This window comes from Aethalodelphis obliquidens, unplaced genomic scaffold (genome assembly GCF_003676395.1).
Source record: "Aethalodelphis obliquidens isolate GAN/ISIS:26980383/991018 unplaced genomic scaffold, ASM367639v1 scaffold13, whole genome shotgun sequence".
In the NCBI taxonomy this organism is placed as follows: domain Eukaryota; kingdom Metazoa; phylum Chordata; class Mammalia; order Artiodactyla; family Delphinidae; genus Aethalodelphis; species Aethalodelphis obliquidens.
This window is the reverse complement of record NW_020837957.1, coordinates 35,561,716-35,585,877: the sequence shown is the minus strand read 5'-3', so window position 1 is coordinate 35,585,877 and position 24,162 is coordinate 35,561,716. Positions and strand designations below refer to the sequence as shown.

The following is a 24,162-nucleotide window of genomic DNA, read 5'->3' as shown; positions in this document are numbered from 1 at the left end:
CTCATATTAAAGAGATGGGCCGATCAATAGAAACAGACCCAGAAATGACACATATGATAGAATTAGCAACAAGAACATTAGAAGTTATTGTAATGATATCCAACACATTCAAGAAGGTGAAGGAAACTTGAACATGGTAAGTAAAGGCCCAAGTAGAACCACTAGCCATGAAAACTACTACTGGGATTATTTTAAAAAACACACATTGAGTAATAGCAGATTAAACAATGTAGAAGAAAAGATTAGTAAACTTGAAAACATAGCAATTGAAACTATTCAAAATGAAACACAAATAGAAAAAAGACTAGAACAAAGAAGCAGAGCATCAGTGAGCTATGGGACAATGCTAAGCACCCTTTTGTATCTGTATTGGAGTTTACAAAAGGGAAGAGGTGGGTGGTATGGAAAAAAATTTTTTGAAGAAATAATGGCTGAAATTTTTCCAAACTTAATGAAAACTATAAAGTCACAGATCTAAGAATCTTAACAAACCAAAACACACAAACACACACACACACACACACAAACACACAAATCATAAAGAAAACTATATGAAGGCACATCATAATCAAATTTCTTAAAGCCAGTGTTAAAAATATCCTAAAAACAACAAGAGATAAAAAAGATGTTACATTTAAAGAACAAAGATAAGCAGATTTAGAAGAAGGTGAAACATTTTTAAAGAACAAAAGCAAAAACAAAAACATAACCTTGTCAACCTAGAATTCTATACCAATAAAGTTCTCTGACCATTTATCTGATTAACTTCCACATTGGAGGAAACTACTGACCTGAAAACTTATGTGAGGCAACAAGATGATACCTGTCTCTGTAAATTACATTGTAATTTAATGGAACATAATTATTGTATGTTTATAAAATAGCATAACCATTTGAATGTATAAATTTGTTAATTAAATTATATATTCATTTTATTAAAACTATCTTTCAAAATGAAAACTCAAAAAAAAAAAATAACCCAGAGACGTTCTCAGAAAAGAATTCATTACCAGCAAACATGTATGTACTATGAGAAATGTTAAAGGATGTTTCTAAACAGAAGGAAAATGATGGCAGAGGAAAATCTGAATCTACAGAAAAGAATGATGAGTACTAGAAACAGTAAATATGCAGTTAAACATAAAAATTTTCTTAATTTTCAAATATCTTTAAAAGATAATTGACTTTTTAAAGTAAAAAACAACAGCAATGTATTGTGGGGTTTATTACACCTGTAAAATAGAAATATCTTAGCACGAAAGCTGGAAGGGGGAGATGAGAAAATATATATTATAAAGTTCTCATATGTGAAGTGGTGTAATATTTAAAGATGTACTATAAATCCTAAAGCAACTACTAAAAACAAAAACAGAGAGTAATAACTACTAAAAATATAACAATCAATCCAAAAGAAGGCAGAAAAGAAAAGGAAATATGCAGTAAAGAACAGATGAGATTATCTTACACCATACACAAAAATCAACTCAAAGTAGATTAAGACTTAACATAAGACCTAAAACTATAAAATTCCCAGAAGAATATGTAGGGGAAACCAACAAAGGACAGGTATCCAGAATATATATGTATCTCCAGCTCAAATGATCCTAAACCCAAAGAGTTGTTAAATGTACGAAAAGATGTTCAACCTCACTAATAATCAGGAAAATGCAAATTTAAACCATTATGGAAAATCATTTTATACCCATAAGAAAGGCAAATTTTTAAGTCAGACAATGCCAAATTTTGGTAAGCCATTTAGTAATGTGAACTCTTATTCACTGCTGGTGGGAGTATAAATTATTTCAATCACTTCAGAAAATAGTTTGGCTTTCCTTATAAACCTGAAAGTGTACATTTCCTACACCCCAGCAATTTCATTAGAATGTATACATTTTATAGGAATTATTGTACCCTAAGTTAACTCTTACACATGTTAGTCAGGAACATGTAAAACAGTGTTTATAGACACTTTGATCAGTATTGTAAAAATGGAAACAGCCCAAATATCCATCAACACTAGAATGTATAAATAAGCTGTAGCAAAATCTTATAATGAATATACAAAGCTAAATACAATATGGATGAATTATTCAAAAACATAATTTTGTGTGAATAAAGTCATAGACAAATATATTGTTTGATTATTTTTATGTAAAATTCAAAAGTTGGCAAACAAAATAATGTTCTACGTAGGGTTTCCTATATAGGTATAAAATCTCCAAAGAAAGGGAATGGTTAATGTATAATTCAAGATATCGCTTATGCCTCAGTAAGAGAGCTGCAATCAGTGAGTAGCATCTAAGAGGCTCTGAAGAATAGTAATGCTCTATCTCTTGGCCTTAGTGGTACATACAGGTGTTCACTTGCTGCCCTTTAATATGTGTATGTTCATCTGCATTCACTCTTTCTGTGTATACTATATTTAAAAAATTTTTTAATTGCAGATGCCAAGGTCACAAAACCAGATATTTCAGTTCAATAGGTTAGGATGGCCCCAAGAAATGTGAATGTTTGTCAAGTTCCCATGATGATTCTGATAAAAGTAATCTGAGGACCATACTTCAAGTATCTGCTTATTAGTTCTATGGGTTTGAACTCTTTGGTCTTTGAACTTGACATTTCACAAAGAGCTGCAACATGATTAAAGGAGGCAATTTATAATAAACAAACACACAACTCTTTCAATTCCAGAAATTATCACTTTACTATACAAAAAACCCTAAACATTTACAAAAGAAAATCAAAAGCAGTTGCATTTTTAGACCACATTGGGAAAGTTACACAAGAGTCTGATGAACAAACAACATCATAAAACGTCTCTGTACCATATTAGTACCATCCAGAGAAATCCAATCAACCATTATACCATAGGTTGAAGTGTTTAGTACCTGAAAGTCAACCCAGTGTCCTCTTGGTTTATCATTTGCCTATAGCAATATAAAATCCTAACATCTTTACAAAACATGGAATTGTTGTCTATGAACTTTATAGGAATAAAATTTTGTTAAAGGAAATAAAATATTAAAAAGATGACATAGTTCAGCTGCCAATCAATATTAAGATGTTTTAAGTTATAACAGTCAATCCAAGCAACATTTTAATAATTATAGAAATGTGACTATAGTGTGCTGATATTCCAAGCAATCTTCCTATGGCATAGTTTTATTTTACATATATACAAATCATGTTATTGCATATACACATCAAGAAACTACTACAGTCGTCACATCTCAAAGGTAGTGCCTATTTTTTTAGGCAGAAGTTTTCCTTTGGCTTCTTGCTCACAACAAGGGGCATAGGCAGCCATTTCTTTCCAAGAGTTCACTACATTCAAGGAAGTCTGCACTCCTAGCTTGTTGTTTTCCTCGTGGAATGATGAGCAGTACTGAGGATTTGAACTGATAAATAGTGTCTCTGATTGAACATTTCAAACATTAGCTACACTTTTGATTTCTGTGCTTCTACAAGACTGTATGACCCTTTCATGTTGGCTTTTCTAGCAAAGTAAACAATCATTCCAATGGCAGGTATTATTAAGGAGGATGCACAATAGAGCACGAGAAGTTCAGGAGAAAAATAATGCTTGTTACTTTCTCTTCCTGGAAAATAACAAAATGGATGCAATTAATGTCTAGTATAAAAAGAAATTGTTTAAGAATAATAGTTACATGTTTTATTTTAACAGTACAACTCGTCTTCTAAAGAGAAGTGAATCAAAGTAGTGATAAGAACCAACAGGACCCAAAATACATATTTCTTTGAATTATTTAAATAATCAGTTAGCAGTTGCTATGGTCATGATGAGTCTAAAGATGACAGTTGTTGATTTCCACAAACTTGGATTCAAATAGATTCAGGTTCAATAGCAGAATGGAAGGAAGGGAGCAACTTTTTAGGACTCATTTAGAAGAGCAAGAATTGGAGAAGAGGGTTTGCTTTGAGAAATAGAAACATATACTAAAGAACTAGGACTCTGATCATTATGAATTAAAATAACTAAACAGTTCTCCAAGAAAAGTCTTGTAACACCTAGAGTGTAACCATTATAGTCAAACACCACATATAAGATAGTAAGGGAAAGAATTGCTGTCGATGGCTTTTTAGAGATATATAGAAAACTTTATATTTTGTATCTCTGAAGTAGGGCATCTTAATATACATTATTCCTCTTCAGCATTTATATCACTTCTTGATAATATGAAGTTTTTTGGATAGCATTATGTTTTAGCTTAAATATGACTTACTCAGAGAGACATTCTCTGACCTGCATCTCCTCCAGCCTAAACAAGAAACCCTAATATACTTTTTTTCCTAATATAGTTATATAACCCACTACACTTTCCCTCCATAGCTCTAATCACAGCTTGTAGTTAAACATTTGTTTGCTTATCTATTAATTTTGTCTTCCTCCTTCAGACTGTGAATTACATAAGCACATGTATCTAGTTTCTTTTTGATCCACCACTGAATAGCCAGTACCTGGCTCCCTGCTTGGAGTAGCTTGCACCCAATAAATATCTTTTGAATAGTAATATATTTTTTTCTTTCTACATCCTGTCATTTTGACATTTTGTTGTAAATTGGGTATATAAGATAATAGTATACAAAAACTTTAAAATTAGTACTCTTTCTACTTACAAAAATCATCTGACCCCTACAATACTATTTAATATCTTAACCTTATAAGAACATCTATAGAAGATAACATGGTATTTACTGAAGTTTCATCTCTATTTATATTTACATTTGCACAGCATTGTATGACCTCACAAATATCGTTTCTTCAAGTGAGGTATATATTGTCTCAGTCCTGGAAGAAATGAGTGATTTGACCTTGATAATCATTGCTTTACTTCTAGGAGTTTCTAATCACTGGAGATCAACCAAGAAGAAAAGAATCACTGGAGTCAGATGACAGGAAGTCCATGTTTTTGAATTATTGAGGTCAAAAACACTTCACCATAAACATAATGATAATTGCCTATTTTTCTACTTTCCCTTGCTAGAGTAGAACTAGTCAGAGTACAAGGGTAATATTTCAATAGAATTTCCATTATCATAATTATGGTTAAGCATCAATATTGATAACCTGCTGAGCAATGGTATCTCTGCTCCTATTGTTTTCTTTTCAATTTAATACATATTATCTTTTGCCTTTTGTTTTCCCCTCAGATATCTGCAGTAAAATACAAATTCGCTGTTGAGTTGGTTACCAGGGCAACCTTCAAATACAATTTTCTATTAGCTGTATCAACACTGAAAATCCTAAAGACTCCCAACCAGTTCTATCACTGGAATACATTCAAGCAAATATATTTGTAAAAAAAAAAAAATTAATTTTAAAACTCAGCTAATTACAAAAGATGACTAGTTGAAAATTCCCAGGAAAAATGTCAAATTTTTGTTTCCATTCATTTGTAGTTATTTTAAACCATATTTAGTTTGGAGGTACTAGCTGAGTGCCTAATGTGCTTCAATTTGTTCATTTAAATAATGAGTGAAAAATGGCAAATATGTAAGTTACTAACTTAATAAAGCAATTAGTAAAGACAGCAATGTATGAGAGATAAAAAGTGGAGAAGAAGCTTTGGTGTGTCTTTAAAAGAGAATCGTTAACTACAAAAAGAAATATAAAAATGTTAGGAGTCCAAGTTCCTGGGACTAGGCTTAATTAAAGGTGTTCTGGAGGCATTGAGGATTAAATAGGAATAAATGAATTTCAACCTACTCATAACCAAGATCTCAATCCGTCCAGAAACATCCCCAACCTCATTGGAAGCACTGATTGCATACATCCCTGTGTCACTTTGAGTAACATGATACTAGGTAAATGTTCCATTCTTTGAACACATAGTAACTTCATTGGCCAGATCAACTCTTTTCAGGATAATCACTGCAGGTGGATGACTAAAAGTTTTACATGTAATCGTGATATTTTCCCCTTCTTTAACATTTCTAGGTGTATGTATTGATATTGTTGTGTTCTGAGGAGGTACCATGAAGACAAGAAAACATATGGTAAGGTCTTGTAATCTTGAGAGATTTGGCCAGATGAGTAAAATTTTTATCCATTTTCTGACCCACGTTTAAATTTTCTTTACACTGATGAGTAGTTGCTAACTCTGAGAGTCCAGTGCCAGAGGCTCTTAAGAATTGGCATTTGTTTGCGAGACTGTTCACTTCAATTTTGGCTTCCAACACACAATGGGAGCTCATTAGCACTCAAGGAGTGGGAGACAGAGTAGTAAAGGCTGACGTGTTCTGCTTCCACTGATAAGATCAACAGATCCTACTGTGTGTTCACACGAGGGGTTAGGAGATTAAGAGGCTTCTGAAGTTTCTCTGCTGGGGCCACTGCCCCCTCCCTCCCTCTCTCCATCAGAATAGGGTAAAATGGACAAGGAGCTTGGATTTTCTAAGGAGACAGTTCTGTAGTCTTGAGTTTCCTTTATGTTGTTCAGCATTAAGATCACCATACTCAGTTATTTTCCTGAAGAGGGTCAATCCAGAAAATATGTAGTTACTCCGTGTTCAGAGAGTGACACTCTCTTCTGGTAGGAAGGAAAAGGGTCTGGATAGAACTTTTCTTTTTCCATGTGCCAATTCTACTTCTCTAGTTTCCTTATAACCCTCAGGGAAAGGTTTTGAAAATACATTTAAACACTTTGGAAATGCAGGACCTCAGAGACCAATGATGAATTGTCAACGTTTAAAAAAGCAAACGGGAATTCTACACTGACCAATGATTGATTAATGTCAACTTCCTGGCTGACTCCATAGGATAGAGCAGCTGTGCATGATTATTTTAGGAAAGACTAAGAAATAACCATAATCATCATGGAATTCAGTTCCATTTTGCTCACTCATTCACCTAATCCTTGAAATTCGTTACAATTCACCAAGCCTCTGACCGATTATAAAAAATAATAAAAAACAAAAACAAACCTTTAACATCAAGTGTTATGCTTCTTAATTGCAAGCCAACTTCATTTTTAGATTCACATTCGTATACTCCCGCATCCTCCAACTGGGCCCTGTGGATGGTATATGCACCATCTGTAGACTTCAGCACTATGTAGCCTGACCCTGCTTTTTTCTTCAGGATTATCAAAGTTTGGGGAACATTTCCACATGTACAGGAGATAATGACAGTGTCTCCTTCCTTGACACTCTCAGAAGGAAAAGCTGTAAGTCGTATATCTTTTGGAGCAACTGTGGAAAGAATTTAAAGATACCTCTGACTGAATGAAATATAAACCAATCCCATATTAATTTAATGACAGTAACAATAGCTGTCAAGATGGTATTTGTGCTTACTGTTTGCGTTAAATATTTAGAGGGGTAATTAAAGAAGTCAAGCATTTACTGGATTGTTGTAAATGATCACATTTTTAATAAAAGAAGACAACTCTTATGCTTCTTTCATGTCCCTTAATATAATTCTTTACCCAGCCTAGCCAACGAATAAGTGTTTTAAAAACAGCTGTAGGTTTCAAATGTGAAAAAGAACTTTTTTTTTTTTTGGTCACACTGCTGTGCAAATATTTCTTTAAGTATAAAGGCCTTTACAGGCTTCTGAGTTCTGAACTGGACAATCCCAGATCAAGAAATTAAGCTCTGGGGTTTCCCTGGTGGCGCAGTGGTTGAGAATCTGCCTGCTAATGCAGGGGACACGGGTTTGAGCCCTGGTCTGGGAGGATCCTACATGCCGTGGAGCACCTAGGCCCATGAGCCACAACTACTGAGCCTGCTCATCTGGAGCCTGTGCTCCACAACAAGAGAGGCCGCGACAGTGAAAGGCCCGCGCACCGCGATGAAGAGTGGCCCCCGCTTGCCACAACTGGAGAAAGCCCTTGCACAGAAACGAAGACCCAACACAGCCAAAAATAAATTAATTAATTAATAAACTCCTACCCCCAACATCTTCTTTAAAAAAAAAAAAAAAGAAAAGAAATTAAGCTGTGCTTACAATCCTTAACAACACCAATTATCATGGGCTAAGTACTTGACATACAACATCTCTGTTAATACGCAACCCGTGGAGGGAGGTACCACATCACCATTTTATAAGTGAGATTCCCATTAAGTTCATCTGTTTTGTGACTTGATTTGATACTCTTTCCCCAACCAGAGCTACATCCTAAGGGCTTTCTTTAAGGTAGTGCATTGCCCTGCCAAGTTCTTCCTTTAAAATACAAATTATTATTGTAATGATGTAACAAGAAAGTCACTAATATCTTAGTGGAAACAATACCAAGGGGTAAGAGCAGAACTGACTGCTCTAGTGAAGAAGAGAACCTTGAACCCCAAAAGGGAAGGTATGAGGGAAATCCAAATCACTTCATGATTTTGCCCAAAACTGCCTACAGCTTCATCCTGTCAACTAGGAATTGTTTTGTTCTCAGTCTTGCCTCTCCATCCTGGCAAGAATGGGTCTGGATCTGCTAACTTCATCCACCCTAGTGATTCTATGCCATTAAACTGATAAACCAGAGGGCATGGTCACTGCTACTCAATCTCAGAATTTATCAAATGTTTAAGTGCCTTCTTAGGCTCCTAAGCACACACTAGCAGGCATCTTGTGAGATTGCCACTCAGAGTTTAATCCAGCTAGATAAGGTAGCTTTAGTCCTAAGTAATTTCAAAATACATATATACATCTTCCTATCCTTATTTCAATGCCATAATCAATGCCTTGTAAGTGTAACTGGAACTCTTGGCACAGTTCCTGGATTCCACCTGCAGTTGAAAGAATTTTGGGATAAGTGACTTGGAATGGTTCATGGGGAAGTACTATTCCAGGAGCTTTCCGTGCAGAGGAAACATCATGAGCTCTTCAAAACGCTCAATGCATTCTGTTTTAGTAAAAATTTTGTTTCAAAAAGGACTTTGTTCAAAACCAGTAACACAACCAAAATAAGACTAGCAATCATAACTCATTTAATCACTTAGCTCACCTTGGATAATTAATTCGACTTCTTTTCTGCTTATTCCAACCTGGTTAATGCCTTCACAGACATAAATACCAGAATCTTCCATTTTTGTAGACGTTAAGGTAAGAGTGGTATTCTCAGAAAGAGGCTGTAGATCCCCATTACTCAGCAGCCTGCTCCACAGGATTTTCGGAGCTGGAAGGCCATCGCTAGAGCATGTCATATTCACAGATCTACCTTCCTCCAGGATGGAGGAGGGGCTGATCAAGATGGTTGTATCCCCGGGAGCAACTGAAAAGGTGGGGACACTTGTTAGCTTGACTCTTTATACACCGAGTTCCAAAGAACTTTGATAATGTTGCAAAACTGGGCTATGGATTCGCGGATTAGAACAGTTTATAAATCTTGATAACTTTCCAAAAGAGGTTTCTGTCCGCATTTACTTTAGCAGGTACAGAATGATAGAGAGTAGAATATGGACACATCCTGGATATTTTCCAATGGAAATAAATTCTGTAGAAACTCTCTTACTATCAAAGAATGGATGATCAATGATAGTACATATTGACATTTATGGTACATTAAACATGACCATGAACTATGTGAATCACCTATGAAAAGGTGGACTCTATTTTTCTACCCCTTGAATCTAGGCTGTCCTTGTGGCTAACTTTGACCAATATATCCTGGAAGAAGTAACACAGTAGGACTTCCAAGCCCAGGCCCCAAGAGGCCCCTTTCATGATCACCCTCTTGAAATACTGCACTCTGGTGACTATACCTAGGCTACCTTCCTTGAGAGACACCACATGGAGAAAGAAAGGCCAAGAAACACCAGAGAAGGCCCAGACATGTGAGTGAGGCCACCTGGGACCATCCCCCACTGACCTGCCAACTGACTGACAATGCATGAATGAGCTCATCTAATACCACATTGAACAAACTGCCCATCTGACCTCTTCCCAAATTTCCAGCTTAGAATCATAAGCCAATAAACAGTTGTTTTAAGCACTGGGGGTGGTTTGTTATAATAATCATTATTTTGTTGTTCCTTTTCAATTATTTTTTTCACAACGGTTTTAACTATCAACCTAATGTTAACTCTTTCCTGGCAACCATGATTAAAAAAAATTCATATTAAACTGTGGATACATCATGCATGTACTTACCATTAACATATAGTATCTGTGTACTCTGCCTTTGTTTGGGTTCAAATTCCATTTCATCAATAGGTAACTTAGCCAGACAAACAAGAACTTTTCCCGTGTCTTCAGTGGTGGGGATGAAGGTCATTTCCAAACTCTTGGTCTCTAGGGATTTCTTACTTACATCTTCCAAAAAGATTTTATTCTTCATAATACTCTCCCCTTTAAGTAATTCAATTTCCAGCCGGTCAAAAGGGTACACATCAGGAACCTTACAGCTTACAGTGACTGGGTTTCCACTCACTAACAGACCACTCATCTCAATTTCTGGATCTCTAAGGAAGGCTGCAAACGTCAAGCAAAAATGATGTTTACATGTGACAGTCAAGGAAAAACAGAACTAATCTCTCTTAAATGCAAAGGTCTCAAAATGCAAATTTTAATTCACCTGGGATAGGATGATCACTAATATATAAATAACAACATTAAGTATAAATATTTATGACATTAAATATAAATAACGCTGGAAACGAAAAATAACTAGCACATCAAATCATCAGGTAATAAATATACTTTTTATTCTTCTCTAGTGATGCAATCTTGCTGACAGCTGTGGCCTGGTCTTTTCAATGGACATGTCAGCTTCCACCATCCTATTTAGTAACTATATATTTTAAACATTTTAAATATTTTCCAGGACGTATTGGATATTTACTATGTGCTAGTCCCTTAACATTCATTATCTCAGTCTTCAAAACGGCATAATCTAATGGGTATTTTACAGCTAGAAAAACTTATAGAGAATGTATTTCACAGCTAGGGAAACACAAAATTCATAGAGGCTAAGAGTCTGCCATTTGGCATCATATCTAGTAAGTCACTGAGCTGAGATCAGAATTTCTATTTCCTTGAGCTCAGAGCCCAGGCTTGGTTTCACAGAGCCATGCAGCCTCTCATCTCAGATAAGACCCAAGGGCACTTCTCAGTTTAGACATTTTCATTTGCAATGGCCAAGTTTAGGCAGAAAGTCTTAAATGTTCCTTGGATAATACTTGTAGTTAAGAAGAAACTATGAGATTTAGATTCTGAATAACATTTATAACACATCTTATGCAAATCAATAAATGTGAGATTAGAGTGGTTATCAAGAGCAAGAGCCATGCTAAAATTTTTTTCTCCTTAAGCGAAGTGTCGTTAAAGTGATACATTCTCTAAAGTTTCTATATGATGGTAAGGCTTCACTGCTGGTTCTCATTGCTGTTGGGAATGTGCCTACATCAGCAGGTCCCGGACTCTTGGTAATACGATAACGCAATAAATTTACCCTTCTTCTGAGAGATTCAAATCCCTTTACGGACATACTCTAACTCATGCTGAACAAACTCCTGAGGGGTAACACAAGTTTGGGCAAGATTTCTGGAGGAAAATCTCTACAATTGTTCTCTTGAATTCCACTGAATAAAAACAAGGCAGAATAACCTACTCAAAGTGTAACTTTATGATCACTTTGTATATTTTCTCCCTCGTTCATTATAAACTGAGGAACTCCAGCAATGCCAATTCATAGAGATTTGAGGCTGGAAAGGATTTTTGTTAAGGTGACAAGAACAGCAAGAAAAAGTGTAGTGTATTTATGTGGTGTAAATCAATATTCAAATCTAGTGCAGTCTCCTGTTTCTACTTTTTGTCTGCCACTGACCATCCCCAGTGACAAATCTAACGCCCTGGCTTTCTTTTGCTCCCCATTGCCTCATTTCTCCCATCCTGCCAATCAGCTTTCAAATGTGCCGTCAAAACAGACCTACTAGAGCATGGACTTGAGGATACGGGGAGTGGGAAGGGTAAGCTGGGACGAAGTGAGAGAGTGGCATGGACATATATACACTACCAAATGTGAAATAGATCGCTAGTGGGAAGCAGCCGCATAGCACAGGGAGATCAGCTTGGTGCTTTGTGACTGCCTGGAGGGGTGGGATAGGGAGGGTGGGAGGGAGGGAGACGCAAGAGGGAAGAGATATGGGAACATATGTATATGTATAACTGATTCACTTTGTTATAAAGCAGAAACTAACACACCATTGTAAAGCAATTATACTCCAATAAAGATGTTAAAAAAACCACAAAAAACAGTATGCTTGGGCCTCACCCCCAATTCAAATAATTGAGCAGCAGTCATCCCACCCTGTTATCTGAGTGGACACTGACTACACTCCTTGCACACGACCACCTCTGTACACCCCACATACACCCAGAGGGGGATGGGAAGCAGGGAGCATGCAGTGCGTTCAAGTCCATGATGAGAGAGTATCGACAAGACACAGCCTAAGCATTGTGGATGCTGGGTTCTTATGTAATATCTACTTAAGACTTAGGCCAATTAAGTTACATGAAAAATTCTGGTTCAGAGATTTAGGAACCATTCACAATGCTAAATTCCCCTTCTAAACACAAGGATCTTGTCTTGTGTCACAGATTCACATTCTGTTTCTTCCAGTGGAACTGGGAACAACGACGACAAAACAGTAAACAATTCTGAAAACCACTTACAGTAGAGCTCCACGTGGATTCCTTTTTCCAGTTTCTTATGCCCACATGTCACGGTGCACAGATAAAAATGTTCGTTCTCAAATCTCACAGGACTCAGGGTCAATGTGGACTTGGACCCCTCGCTCCTCACCTTCCCGTTCAGAGGACTGTCTATCTGGGTTCTCCAAGAAAAAGATGGGGACTCGCAACCCATGACATCACAGGTCAACACAACTGAGTCGCCAATCTGAGCAGCAATCTGGGATCCAGGGGAGATCTCTACAGTAAACATTTTCTCTGGGGGATAAAAGAACAAGACGAAAAGAAGATAAGATTCTTTTCTTCTTTCATCACAGCTCAATATATGGTCTTTTTTTTTTCCTGGCCTCTTTTCAGCTAACATCTATGCCAGGAATAAATTACTCCTTTCCACCTTGGGACCTTCAGAAATGAAACCACATCTTTTAAGAACAAATGCACAAGATGCTGTTGATTTATTCATTCAATAGAATGAATAAGGATAAAAATTTGTCAAGACAGAGATTGGCATCTTTTCAGCAAAAAAAAATCATTCTCCACTCAAATGTAGTTTATCAAATCCCTGTAACAGTGGAAAAACAGCTCAAAAATATAAGAGGTTCCAGTGTGTCAAGCATTGTGGAAATCACTTTACATATATTATCTCATTTAATCCTCACAACTTCATGAGCTGATATTGTTAATTCTGTCTCCCTCTCCTCCCCTTCTTCCTCCTCCTCTTTCTTCTTGAGGAAAAATGATAAATAACTTCACCCAGGTTACAAGTGGCAAAATTAGGACTTGAAGCTAGGTGGGTCTGATTCAAGATCCCAGCTTTCCAATTGCTTGAACAACTAAATCAAATCATCCTCATGTGGAGATAAAACAAAATCTAAGAAAAGTACTGAAAAAAAGTTATACAAATATGTCTTCTGATTAGAAGCAATACCCGTAACAGACCAGCACTTAGAGCTTCTGTATCAACAGAATAAACCTGCACCATTGAAAGTCACACAGAATCACATTGAAAGCAAAGTCAAAATCTAAGCATTAAAGTGGTATGCAGGCCACCTCTTAAATTTGTTTGATACAATATAAAAATACTTTACTATTGACTCAGGGGCTGAAAACTGAGATGCCAGGGCAAACTCCTAAGTCTCAGATATCCAGAAAAGCTCTTTGGCTGCCAGTGCCATCCCTGCTCGTTGTTTCTGACTAGATTGTGAAGAGTTTTATGTGACTATTTGAAGAAATGTGAATTTTAATTTACATGCAGTTAGGGTTTGGTTGAAGTAATATAAAATGTGCACCTTTCTTGTTTAAGGTAGATAACTCTGGTAGCAGTGCATAGGATTATGTTGGGGGACAGAATGATAGCAGGGTGACCATTCAAAGACAATTATCTATAGTTGAAAAACCGTGGGGTTTGGGGTTTAAATGGGCCTCTATTAAATGTCATTAATGAGCTCTGTGACTCTAGGCAAATTGTCAACTATTCTGTGCCTGTGTTTTTATTCACCTCATAAGGTTGTGGTAAAGAAAAAAGACGTAACATTTATAAAGTGGAAAGAGAACTCCTGGCAAATATTAGGTGTACAAGCAATAAGGGTCATTATTAATCTCTGGGAGACACTATTCTCTCATCTGTAAAATGGATATAAAATACATACTCGTTAGTTATTTCTTGAAGATTAGAGGAAACATACGTAAAGTGCCTGGAATATAGCTGGTGGATATTATTTATTGATAAGAACATCTTTCAAGAGTCCAAGTGAGAGATGATAAACTAAGGCAATGGCAAGAGGGTTGAAGAAAAGAGGTCAGATTCTAGGGATCATTTTGAGGTAGAACTGACAGGTTTTGGTGGTATGGAATAGGAACATGAATTTCAGAGTAAACAGCACATAATACATAGTTCAAATCTTGGGAGTCCAGAGTTAGAAGGGAGGAGGACCAGATGTGGGAACCTGAGAATACTAATATTCAAGGGGCAGAAGGACGAGAGAAAGCCAAGGAATGAGGCAGTGAAAGAATGATGAGAAATGGAAAGGAACCAGAAAAGCAGAGCCATGGAAGTTCTGGCAGGAAAGATTTCCAAGAAGTATGAGTAAGATGAATATATAATTGTATTAAAGCACATGACGATCAGATGGATCATCAATAAAAGTTAACGAAGTAATTTTGGCATTGAAGCTATTTCACTATTGCTTAAATCCAAATGACGGCAGCTTTATCAGTCCTTTTTCGCATTCTGCTTACCTTGAACAATTAATTTCACCTCTTTTCTGTCTTTCCCAACCAGATTAACTCCTTCACACATATAAATTCCAGAATCTTCCATCCTCATAGCAATTAAAGTGAGAGTTGCATTCTCAGAAAGGAGCTGTAGATTCCCATTGTCTAATTTCTTGCTCCAGAAAATCTGTGGAGCTGGTAGACCTTCACTGGTACATGTCATCGTCACGGAATCACCTTCTTGCAGGCTTGTGGAGGGGTTCACAGATATAAGTGTGTCCTTGGGTGAGACTGAGAAGGCAGGGCACAATAGTAGTCATTGCTAAGCATCATCTTGATCCAATAGGGCTATGGTATTTCTCTCATAGACTTTATTTACATACTTTCACAAATTTGACAAACTTTCTCTGCCAAACTAGGATAAAGAATTGCTGAGTCATAAAAATTAGTCAATCCACTTTCTGACTAATTTGATGGAGTGACTTTTTTTGATGTTTGGTGTTTTCAGATGGCCATAGATACCCAGAAATTAAGAAAACCCTTAGAATAATGTGGTTCAATCTCCTAGGTAAGGTAGAAGTTCTGGCTCAGCTTCCTTGCCAAAGGTTCATTCAAGTCGGCTTCAACACTTATGGTGCAAGGAAATCCATGTCTTATAGTAAACACAGTCCATTTGATTTTTGGACAGCTCTAGTTATTAGAACACTTTCCCTTTATTGAGCTGAACTCTTCCTCTTTGTAACTAACTTTTATACACCGGTCATAGTTCAGTCCTCTACTGCTAAAGAATATATCAAATCCCACTTCTACGTGACTGTCTTTCAAATACTTAGTTATAGCTCTTGTTTCCAAGTTTTATATTCTCTAGGAAAAATATCTATTTTGACTATTCTTCTCAAAACATTGATAAAACGTTTCCATCTCATTCTCTTTCAACTAAACTTGTTATAGAAGGCAATACTCCTTTTAAGTATGGTGTCAAAGCAGACCAGAGCATTTTAGCCTAGAACAAAGCACAGTGAGTCCACTCCTACCAATTTTGGGATTTCAAGACTGCTTCAGCTCCCCCAGCCGTCTCAGAGAGCATGGAGACAATCAAACCTCATCTCCTCTCTCTCACCCCACACATATGTGTCCAGGTGAGCATACATATACGCACTCACACACAGAATAAGTGCCCACCTCGTAAAATCTCTATACCTTGATATTTCAAGGCATGGTATACGAGTTTACAAAACATGATTAAAAACATTTTATCACTTGAGCCTATTTCCTACTACCCGATCAGGTGGCATTAGTAGTCCTCTTTGATAGACTGTGAAATTAAGTGACCCAAATTCACACAGTTAGTAGAGCCAGAACTTAAGCTCAAATCTTCTCAACGCAAATTTGGTGTGCTTATTAAATTATGCTATTGTCAAAAATTACGCTCTCAATGACACGTTTCTTCTTGACTTTGGCTGCTAAGTTTACTGCTGTATAGATCCAAGACTAAATTCCCATAGACTTTACACAAGTACTTACTGCAGACTTGCAGTTTTTTTGTAGTCTCCCTTACTTGGGGTTGAGAATCAATTTCATTAATGTGTAATGTAGCTTGACAAACAAGAGCTTTCCCAATATCCTCATCAATAGGAGTGAAGGTTACTTCCAAACTCTTCGTTTCCTGGGACTTCATTTCTGAAATCTCCAGAAAGTTCTGTGTCTTCACGGAATGGTTGCCCTTCAGTAATTCTATCTCCAGCCTTTCAAATGGGTAAACATCAGGGACCAAACACGTGACTGTGACTGGCTTCCCAACCTCCAGGGGACCACTCAAATGGATCTCTGGGTCCTTAGGGAAAGCTGCAAAGTTCAAACAAATACATGCAAATGGATTTTTGTTCATGTTGTATGAGGTCCGTTACTGATTTAAATCAATGTAAACTAAATCTAATATGTTTGCGAATACAGTCTTAATACAGAAGAATTGTTTAAATAGCCTTTCATGGTTTGGGGTAGGTTCAAGAACTGGAATCTCCTGTTAGAGAGTTCAGTTCTGACGCTGCATGTACTAAGTGTTGCATGTTATCAGAGTGAAAGGAAGGCGAAGAAATTCATGTTTATTGAATACTTATGTGTGCCCATCACTGTACTATTCATTTAACACCAATGACTTTATTTCATCCTCACAACAACCGTAAGAAATAGATACCACAATTCATAGATATGAAAACATAAACTTAGCACATGTGCATAATTTTCCTAAGGTCACACAGCTAGTAATGGTAAAGCTGGGATTTAAACTCAGGATTTTTATTAGTCTGTACTGCTATTGAAGATATTTTTTATGTTATATCACATTCTCTTATTTTAGTGAGGGCAGATATATTTCATTTTATGGATAAGGAACCTGAGGCTTAGAATGGCATTGCAAAGAATAGTTATTGGGCAAGATATGCTAAGAAATGAAAAGAACAATTCTAAATAATTGGTTTCTGAAAAATGGTGCCTCTGACAGGCATTCATCCACCAGAAAGGTACACCTGTGCAGTCTTTAAATTCTGGAAGGCATATTTGCCTCCCAAAATGCCTAACTCAAAGTATAACTAATACTCCATTTGAACTTTTTAGTGTCAAGGGACACATTAGTTCAGTCAGCCATTGCTTTCCTTGCAAGGCTACTTTTCATTGCAAACCGCCAGGATGGTAACACATTGGCTCGATTCAAGACTGTGAAATAAGAATACAAAGTTTCCAACTCTAAAGAATATTACAATCAAATGTGGAATGGAGACAGGACTGTTAAGCATAATGAAAGACAGACATTCTTGAAAAAAAAAACTAAAAAACTTCAGCCAAGATAATTAAAGCCAGAAGGGCCTTCATTTCTCTTTTTAAATCTTCAACTATTTGGTACTTGTGAGGAAAGGCAAAGGAACTGGAAATGTTTTGCTATGTGAAGAAACAGTATTTTTCATTTTTCCACCAATAGTCCTGTCCCTCATATTCTGAAAGAAATGCGCTTATAATACACATAGTTTGCTGTCAGGTAATACAAGAACTCACTACTTTCCCCTGTATTTACATAAGGGGGCCTTTCAAGGAGCTCAGGAGGCTGCACAGACATAAACTCTGCATGTACAACCAGCATAATTGAAAGCAGCCGGCCAGGCACAGTTTCTTGGGAAGCACTAGCAACATACAGGCTTCTTGAAGAATCAGTTAAGGTTACTGGACAAAGTTGTCTCCACTACAGCAGAAGAGAAGCAACATAAGTAGAAAAGATAATCAAATGATGTCTTTCTGAAGAGATGACTATCAAGGATTCCAGTATTTTGGAAAGAGCAGTAACCAGAATGCAAGTGATTTATTTCAGGTTATTTTTTCACTCCTTTTGCTAACTTTCTTTGCTGGATTGAGAATGGATTTGGATACATTTTGGTAGGCTGGTAAACGAGGGGTATTCATTCACATTCACAAGGCAAATCTAGTTCATTATACAAATATCTTTGAGGTTGAGTGATTGAGCATCAAGACTTAATGGCACCAAACAAAAACAAAAACAAAACCTCCTAAATTTATCTCCACCAAAGTCAAATGAGTGAAATGTTTGCAGATATTTTTCTTCTAGCTAAAGGGGAAAACTTTGTACAGGAGCCCATTACTAAATTATAGATCCCCTGCTTAATCTTTAAACTAACTTTAAGCACCAAATTGAATAAGAATAAATAAATGGAAAATCCCTGAAGTATGGAATTCATAAATCATTTAGACACATGGACAAGTGAACATATAAGGATATAATTGAATAGAAACTTTTTAAAATAAAATAAACAGAACCTTAGAGATCTTCACTTTATGATTAAGAAAACTGAAGCCCAGAGAAGTTGAGTCTTACCCATGGTCACCATGTTTGTGGCAGAGTTGGAAATAGAAGCTAGGATTTGGGTCTCTGGTCTAGTGCTAGGTTCAGCTGTCTCTAGCTTTCTTGGTACACTAGGTCCTCTAGCCAAGAATCTGGACATGAATATACTTTTTTCTTTCTTTTCTTTCAAAACTATCCTTTTAGAAACTTATTTTAAAGCAAAATGGAGAGAAAATCAAATATTCTCTAAAGTACTCACAGTAGATCTCCACTGGGATTCCTTTTTCCAGTTTCTGAGACTCACAAATCACTGTGCACAGGTAATAGTGTTCATTCCCCAGACTAACAGGATCCATGGTCAGCGTGGATTTGGTCCCCTCATTTCTCACCTTCCCGTTCAGTGGACTGTCTATCTGAGTTCTCCAGGAGAACGATGGGGACTCACAGCCTGTTGTGCTACAAGTCAGTGAGATGGAGTCACCAATCTGAGCAATAATTTTGGATTCAGGGAAGATGTCGATTTTAAAAGCTTGAGCTGTGAAGGCAGAAAGAAAAAAACAAACAATGGTTTGTTGAGTATTCTAGTCCTTCTTCTCTGTTCTAGTATAACAACCAAAATACAATCTGGCTGATCTCTTTCCTAAACTGCTTCCAACTAACGCAAGGCAGCATTGAAGTCACTTTCAAAAGAAGGTGTTGAAATCATCTTCGCTTAGGAGAACCCTCATTCTGACCTTGATGCCCATTTATCAGAGTTGTTTTGTCACTAGCTAAGTTTGCTCTCATTATCAAGTGCAGGAAACTAAAAGACAGACCTTCCTAGAGATAGAATCCAATTACTCATTTGACATTGGAAAAAAAGTATCCAAAAAACATCAACTTTACAGCTGTAACTATGACAATATAATGGTGTCTAGCAATACTCAATAGCACATTAAAAGTTAGGTTAAATTAAATTTTCCCACTCTTTAAAAATCCTAGTGCCTTTCTTTACGACCATAACAAAACTGACTGAAGCCAAAATCAGGGCTAAAATGGAATGCTAGCATTTGGAACAAATCAAGGAGAAGAACTTACAAACTGCAAACACCATCCAAAGTATATTTGAGGCTCCAAAGATCACAACCATCTTCCTAGGCATTTTAAGTTGCTGTTGTTATGAGAAAATAATGGTTCCAAAACCCTTCTTTCTGTCCCCACTGAAAGTGCCTGGGAAGTCTTGAGCTCCTAAAGCCAGTGAGGTTCAGTGAGGAATGAAATAGAAAGTCTGCTCTTTATAAAGGGTCTTGTTGCAGAGACACAGAGGCGGAGGGAAATCCCTTCAAGGGGAAACCCGGAGCAGAGCCAGAAAAAAAGTTTAACTGACACCCAGCCAAGTCCAGTGTTAACCCCTTCCGTTGCTCTCAGTACTGAAACTACTATCTCTGCCCTAGAAAAAGAAAACACTTCCAAGCCTATAAAATTAAAACTTTTCCTGATTTTTCATTCTGAAAGGATATCTTTGCATGAAATATATAAAGTAATGCTTGTGGCAGAATGAGGCTTTCTGAATCCAATGGGGAAAAGAGAGAGGGAAAAATAGTAAATTACACTCTAGTTTTTGAAGTGGCTAAACAAGCACTATGTCGTGTGAACTGATTTTTCTCCATTAGGAAGATATATTTGCAATTCTAAAACAGAGACTAAATTTTCTCTTGCAAAAAAAAGGAAAAGATCCTTTCTTTTGATGAGTTATTTTTTAAAAGAGAGACAGCATAGCTTCTTAGTTTTATACTTTTTATTCACAACATAGTTTTTTTGACAACAAACATCCAGCTTCTGAAATTATTTTCTTGAGTAGAGAATAAAGGAACACTACCAGAACAAGAGAAAGAATTTTCCTCTTCTGTTTTAGAAAAGTTACCAATTCTTTGGTTCAGTTGCTGGATAATTGGAAGTCTTTTGCAGACTTAAATGCAAATGTATGGAAGTCATCTGAAGTGGTAAATCTCTTGACTGTGAGATTTAACCACAAACACAGTTAAAACATGAAAAATAATTTGTTTCTCTTTTATGGTAGGTGACAACAACAATTTTATGCTCTTTTTCCCCGCCAGTGAAAAGACTTTTTAAAAGGTATTTTTAAATGACTGTTTTTGCCTTACACACACATACTTAAGTCTTTGCAAAATGCTTGCCCATCAAAAAGAAACCGGAATAGCCACTTCCTTGTATTAGATTTGTGCAGGTCTTCCTCCCACACTGGATCATCAGTTCGTATCATGGTCCCAGACCAGTTCTTGTTCAGCATTGTATCTACCTCTGCCTTCCCAATATCTAATGCTTGGTTTTGCACTTAGTGGGTACCAAAAAAGTGCAATCATAAATATTATAAATTAAAATTTGGAAAAGAAACTTCCAAAATGCTAGCAATAATATGTAAATACTGCATGAGAAACATGTTGGATTCTACAAAACAAAAAAAAATACCAAAGCTCACGGACTCCCAGGGATGTGTACAATAAACAGCCCTGTGCTATGTGACTGAGGAAGGCCATAACTGAGGTTTGGAACTGATAACTGTTCCTACATGGCTGGAGAGGTTCTGGACCTCCTCTTGGATGCTGATGAGGCTCCCACTCAAGGCTAAGGAGAGAAAAAAAGTGGAAGAAGCTACTGGCTGTGATGGTATATAAGTGTGGCTTCATCTGCCAAATAGCTAAGGATCAGAAAAGGGGCTTCAGGCAAAATTAGCTGATGAACATGTAATCTAGAGGTCTTTTATAGTGTTCATGTCATGGAAGAAGATTATCAGAACCATGTATGTTAACTGCTTAACTCAGAAGAAATTAAAAGGTAATTATGGAGTTTTATCGTACTCTCTGGGGTGTAAAAACACAAGTCAACCATAGGATCCAATTTGGGATCACTGAGAACAAGTCATAGCAAATAACTTCAGTATCAAGCTTGGATATGATTCCAAGCTTGGAACATTGGAGAAATATCTAATCTATTGAATTAGTTCATAGTGGTTTCGGCAGAAGTCCCTCATGACATACTTGAGTTGGATGACATTTGAGGTCCTACCAGCTCCTCCCAGGTTGAGTTGACTGTATTCTCTTCTGTGACCTCTTCACTAGAGCCTACTAGCAGTGAAGTAGTTGTCATGCTGCATTTACCTGTTAACATGTCAATCATTCCTAACTTACATACTCAGGTGTTTTCATTTTCCATCATAGCATCTAGCCCAGAATAAGATATTCTTAAAATTTGTGGAATGAATGAGTGAATAGAATTTCAAGTATAAGGTTAACAGATTGGGACTAACCTATCTGGATAGAGTGTTAACTGTGTTTTTTCTTTGAAATTGTTCATTTCAACATTTTTATCAGTAACACAGGAGACATGATTATCTAATTTATTCATAATGCAAAACTGAGAAAGACAGTTAACCTTAGAGATGACAGAATCAAGATAAGGATGATCTCAAAAGATGTAATAATGGTCCAGATAATGAAGTGAAATTTAATGGGAATACATTAAAGTCCAGCATTGAAATGTAAAACATCAAAGTCTTGAGTAAAATATGGAAGAGTTTTGACTTGATGGTAATCCATAGGAAGACCCTCTAATGGTTTTAGTGAATCACAAAGTGAACACAAGGCAACATTGTCATGAGAAACCAAAATAGATGTTGATAGGCTCAAGGTGCATTCATAGCATTCAACCTTCTTATCACCTGAGGCCATAGTCTCCAAGACCATATTGGGAGCAGAGGTGTCTGATTCAAGGCTCTAGTCCTTATGAGAGAGATTGACAAAATAGAGGGTGTCCAGAAGAAAGTGATAAGGCTGGTAGATGGTTTTAAATTCCCTGGCCTGGTAGGAGCTGTTGAAAGAATAGGATGTTTGGTTTGGATAAGAGACACCTATGAAGTCATTTGATAAATAAATGACTGATGTGTGAAGGAAGGAATATACCTGCTGCTCTGTGCTATATCAGAGGCTAAAGGTAGGGCTTATTGGTAGGTAGTTGCTAGATTATTAGCTGTAGGAAGGCCAGGGGTATGTGTGTCCTGTTCACCACTAGAGCATCAGCACTTAACACAGTGACCAGTAGATAGTAGGGGTTCAGTAAATCAATACTGAATGAATAAATAACAATTTGAAAGAGAGCTTGACTCAGATCCCATTAATCCTGAATTCAAATTCACTACTCCACCTAGGAATTCCACAACTTTGAGCAAGTATAGGTAGCCCCTCTACACTTGTTTACACACGCTCAAATAGGGATAATAGTATCATTTTAAGTGATTCACATGATTTTTATGACTATCAAATCAAAAGTGATCATCTGAAACCTCTTTAAATAAAAATAGCAAAGTGCTCATTGGTTCAAGATGGTGGAGTAGAAGGACGTGCGAGAGAACTGGAACCACAACTAACTGCTGAACAATCATTGACAGGAAGACACTGAAATTCACCAAAAAACGTATCCCACATCCAAAGACAAAGGAGAAGCTGCAATGAGATGGTAGAAGGGGCTCAATCACAATAAAATCAAATCTCATAACTGCTGAGTGGGTGACTCACAAACTGGAGAACACTTATACCACAGAGTCCACCCACTGGAGTGAAGGTTCTGAGCCCCACATCAGGCTTCCCAACCTGGGGGTCTGGCAACGACGGGAGGAGGAATTCCTAGAGAATCAGACTTTGAAGGCTAGAGGAAGTTGATTGCAAGACTTCAACAGGACTGGGGGAAACAGAGTCTCCACTCTTGGAGGAAACACACAAAGTAGTGTGTGCATCAGGACCCAGGAGAAGGAGCAGTGACCCCATAGGAGACTGAACCAGACCTTCTTGCTAGTGTTGGAGGGTCTCCTGCAGAGGCGGGGGGTAGCTGTGGCTCACCGTGAGGACAAGGACACTGGCAACAGAAGTTCTGGGAAGTACTCCTTGGTGTGAGCCCTCCAAGAGTCTGCCATTAGCCCCACCAAAGAGCCGGATAGGTTCCAGTGCTGAGTTGCATCAGGCCAAACAACCAACAGGGAGAGAACACAGCCCCACCCATCAGCAGACAAGGAGATTAAAGATTTACTGAGCTCTGCCCACCAGAGCAACACCCAGCTCTACCCACCACCAGTCCCTCACATGAGGAAGCTTGCACAGGCCTCTTAGATAGCCTCATCCACCAAAGGGCAGACAGCAGAAGCAAGAAGAACTACAATTCTGCAGCCTGGGGAACGAAAACCACATTCACAGAAAGATAGACAAAATGAAAAGGCAGAGGAGTAAGTACCAGATGAAGGAAGAAGATAAAACCCCAGAAAAAAAACTAAATGAAGTGGAGATAGGCAACCTTCCAGAAAAAGAGTTCACAATAATGATAGTGAAGATGATCCAGGACCTCAGAAAAAGAATGGAGGCAAAGATCAAGAAGATGCAAAAAAAGCTTAACAAAGACCTGGAGGAGTTAA

The 24,162-nt window shown here is 37.2% G+C and overlaps 1 protein-coding gene across 1 annotated transcript; it reads right to left on the bottom strand.

Annotated features, from left to right (window-relative positions):
- Positions 1 to 2,679: 2,679 nt before the first annotated feature.
- On the bottom strand, positions 2,680 to 20,049 carry VCAM1 (vascular cell adhesion molecule 1). The gene is made up of 9 exons (XM_027114478.1): positions 19,782 to 20,049; positions 18,964 to 19,239; positions 16,382 to 16,702; positions 14,882 to 15,148; positions 12,626 to 12,901; positions 10,103 to 10,423; positions 8,958 to 9,224; positions 6,946 to 7,212; positions 2,680 to 3,599 (listed from the first exon to the last, which is right to left on the bottom strand). The coding sequence occupies exons 1-9, from the start codon at positions 19,843 to 19,845 to the stop codon at positions 3,439 to 3,441; spliced, it is 2,220 nt and encodes a 739-aa protein (XP_026970279.1). The 5' UTR covers positions 19,846 to 20,049; the 3' UTR covers positions 2,680 to 3,438.
- Between the last annotated feature and the right edge of the window lie 4,113 nt (positions 20,050 to 24,162).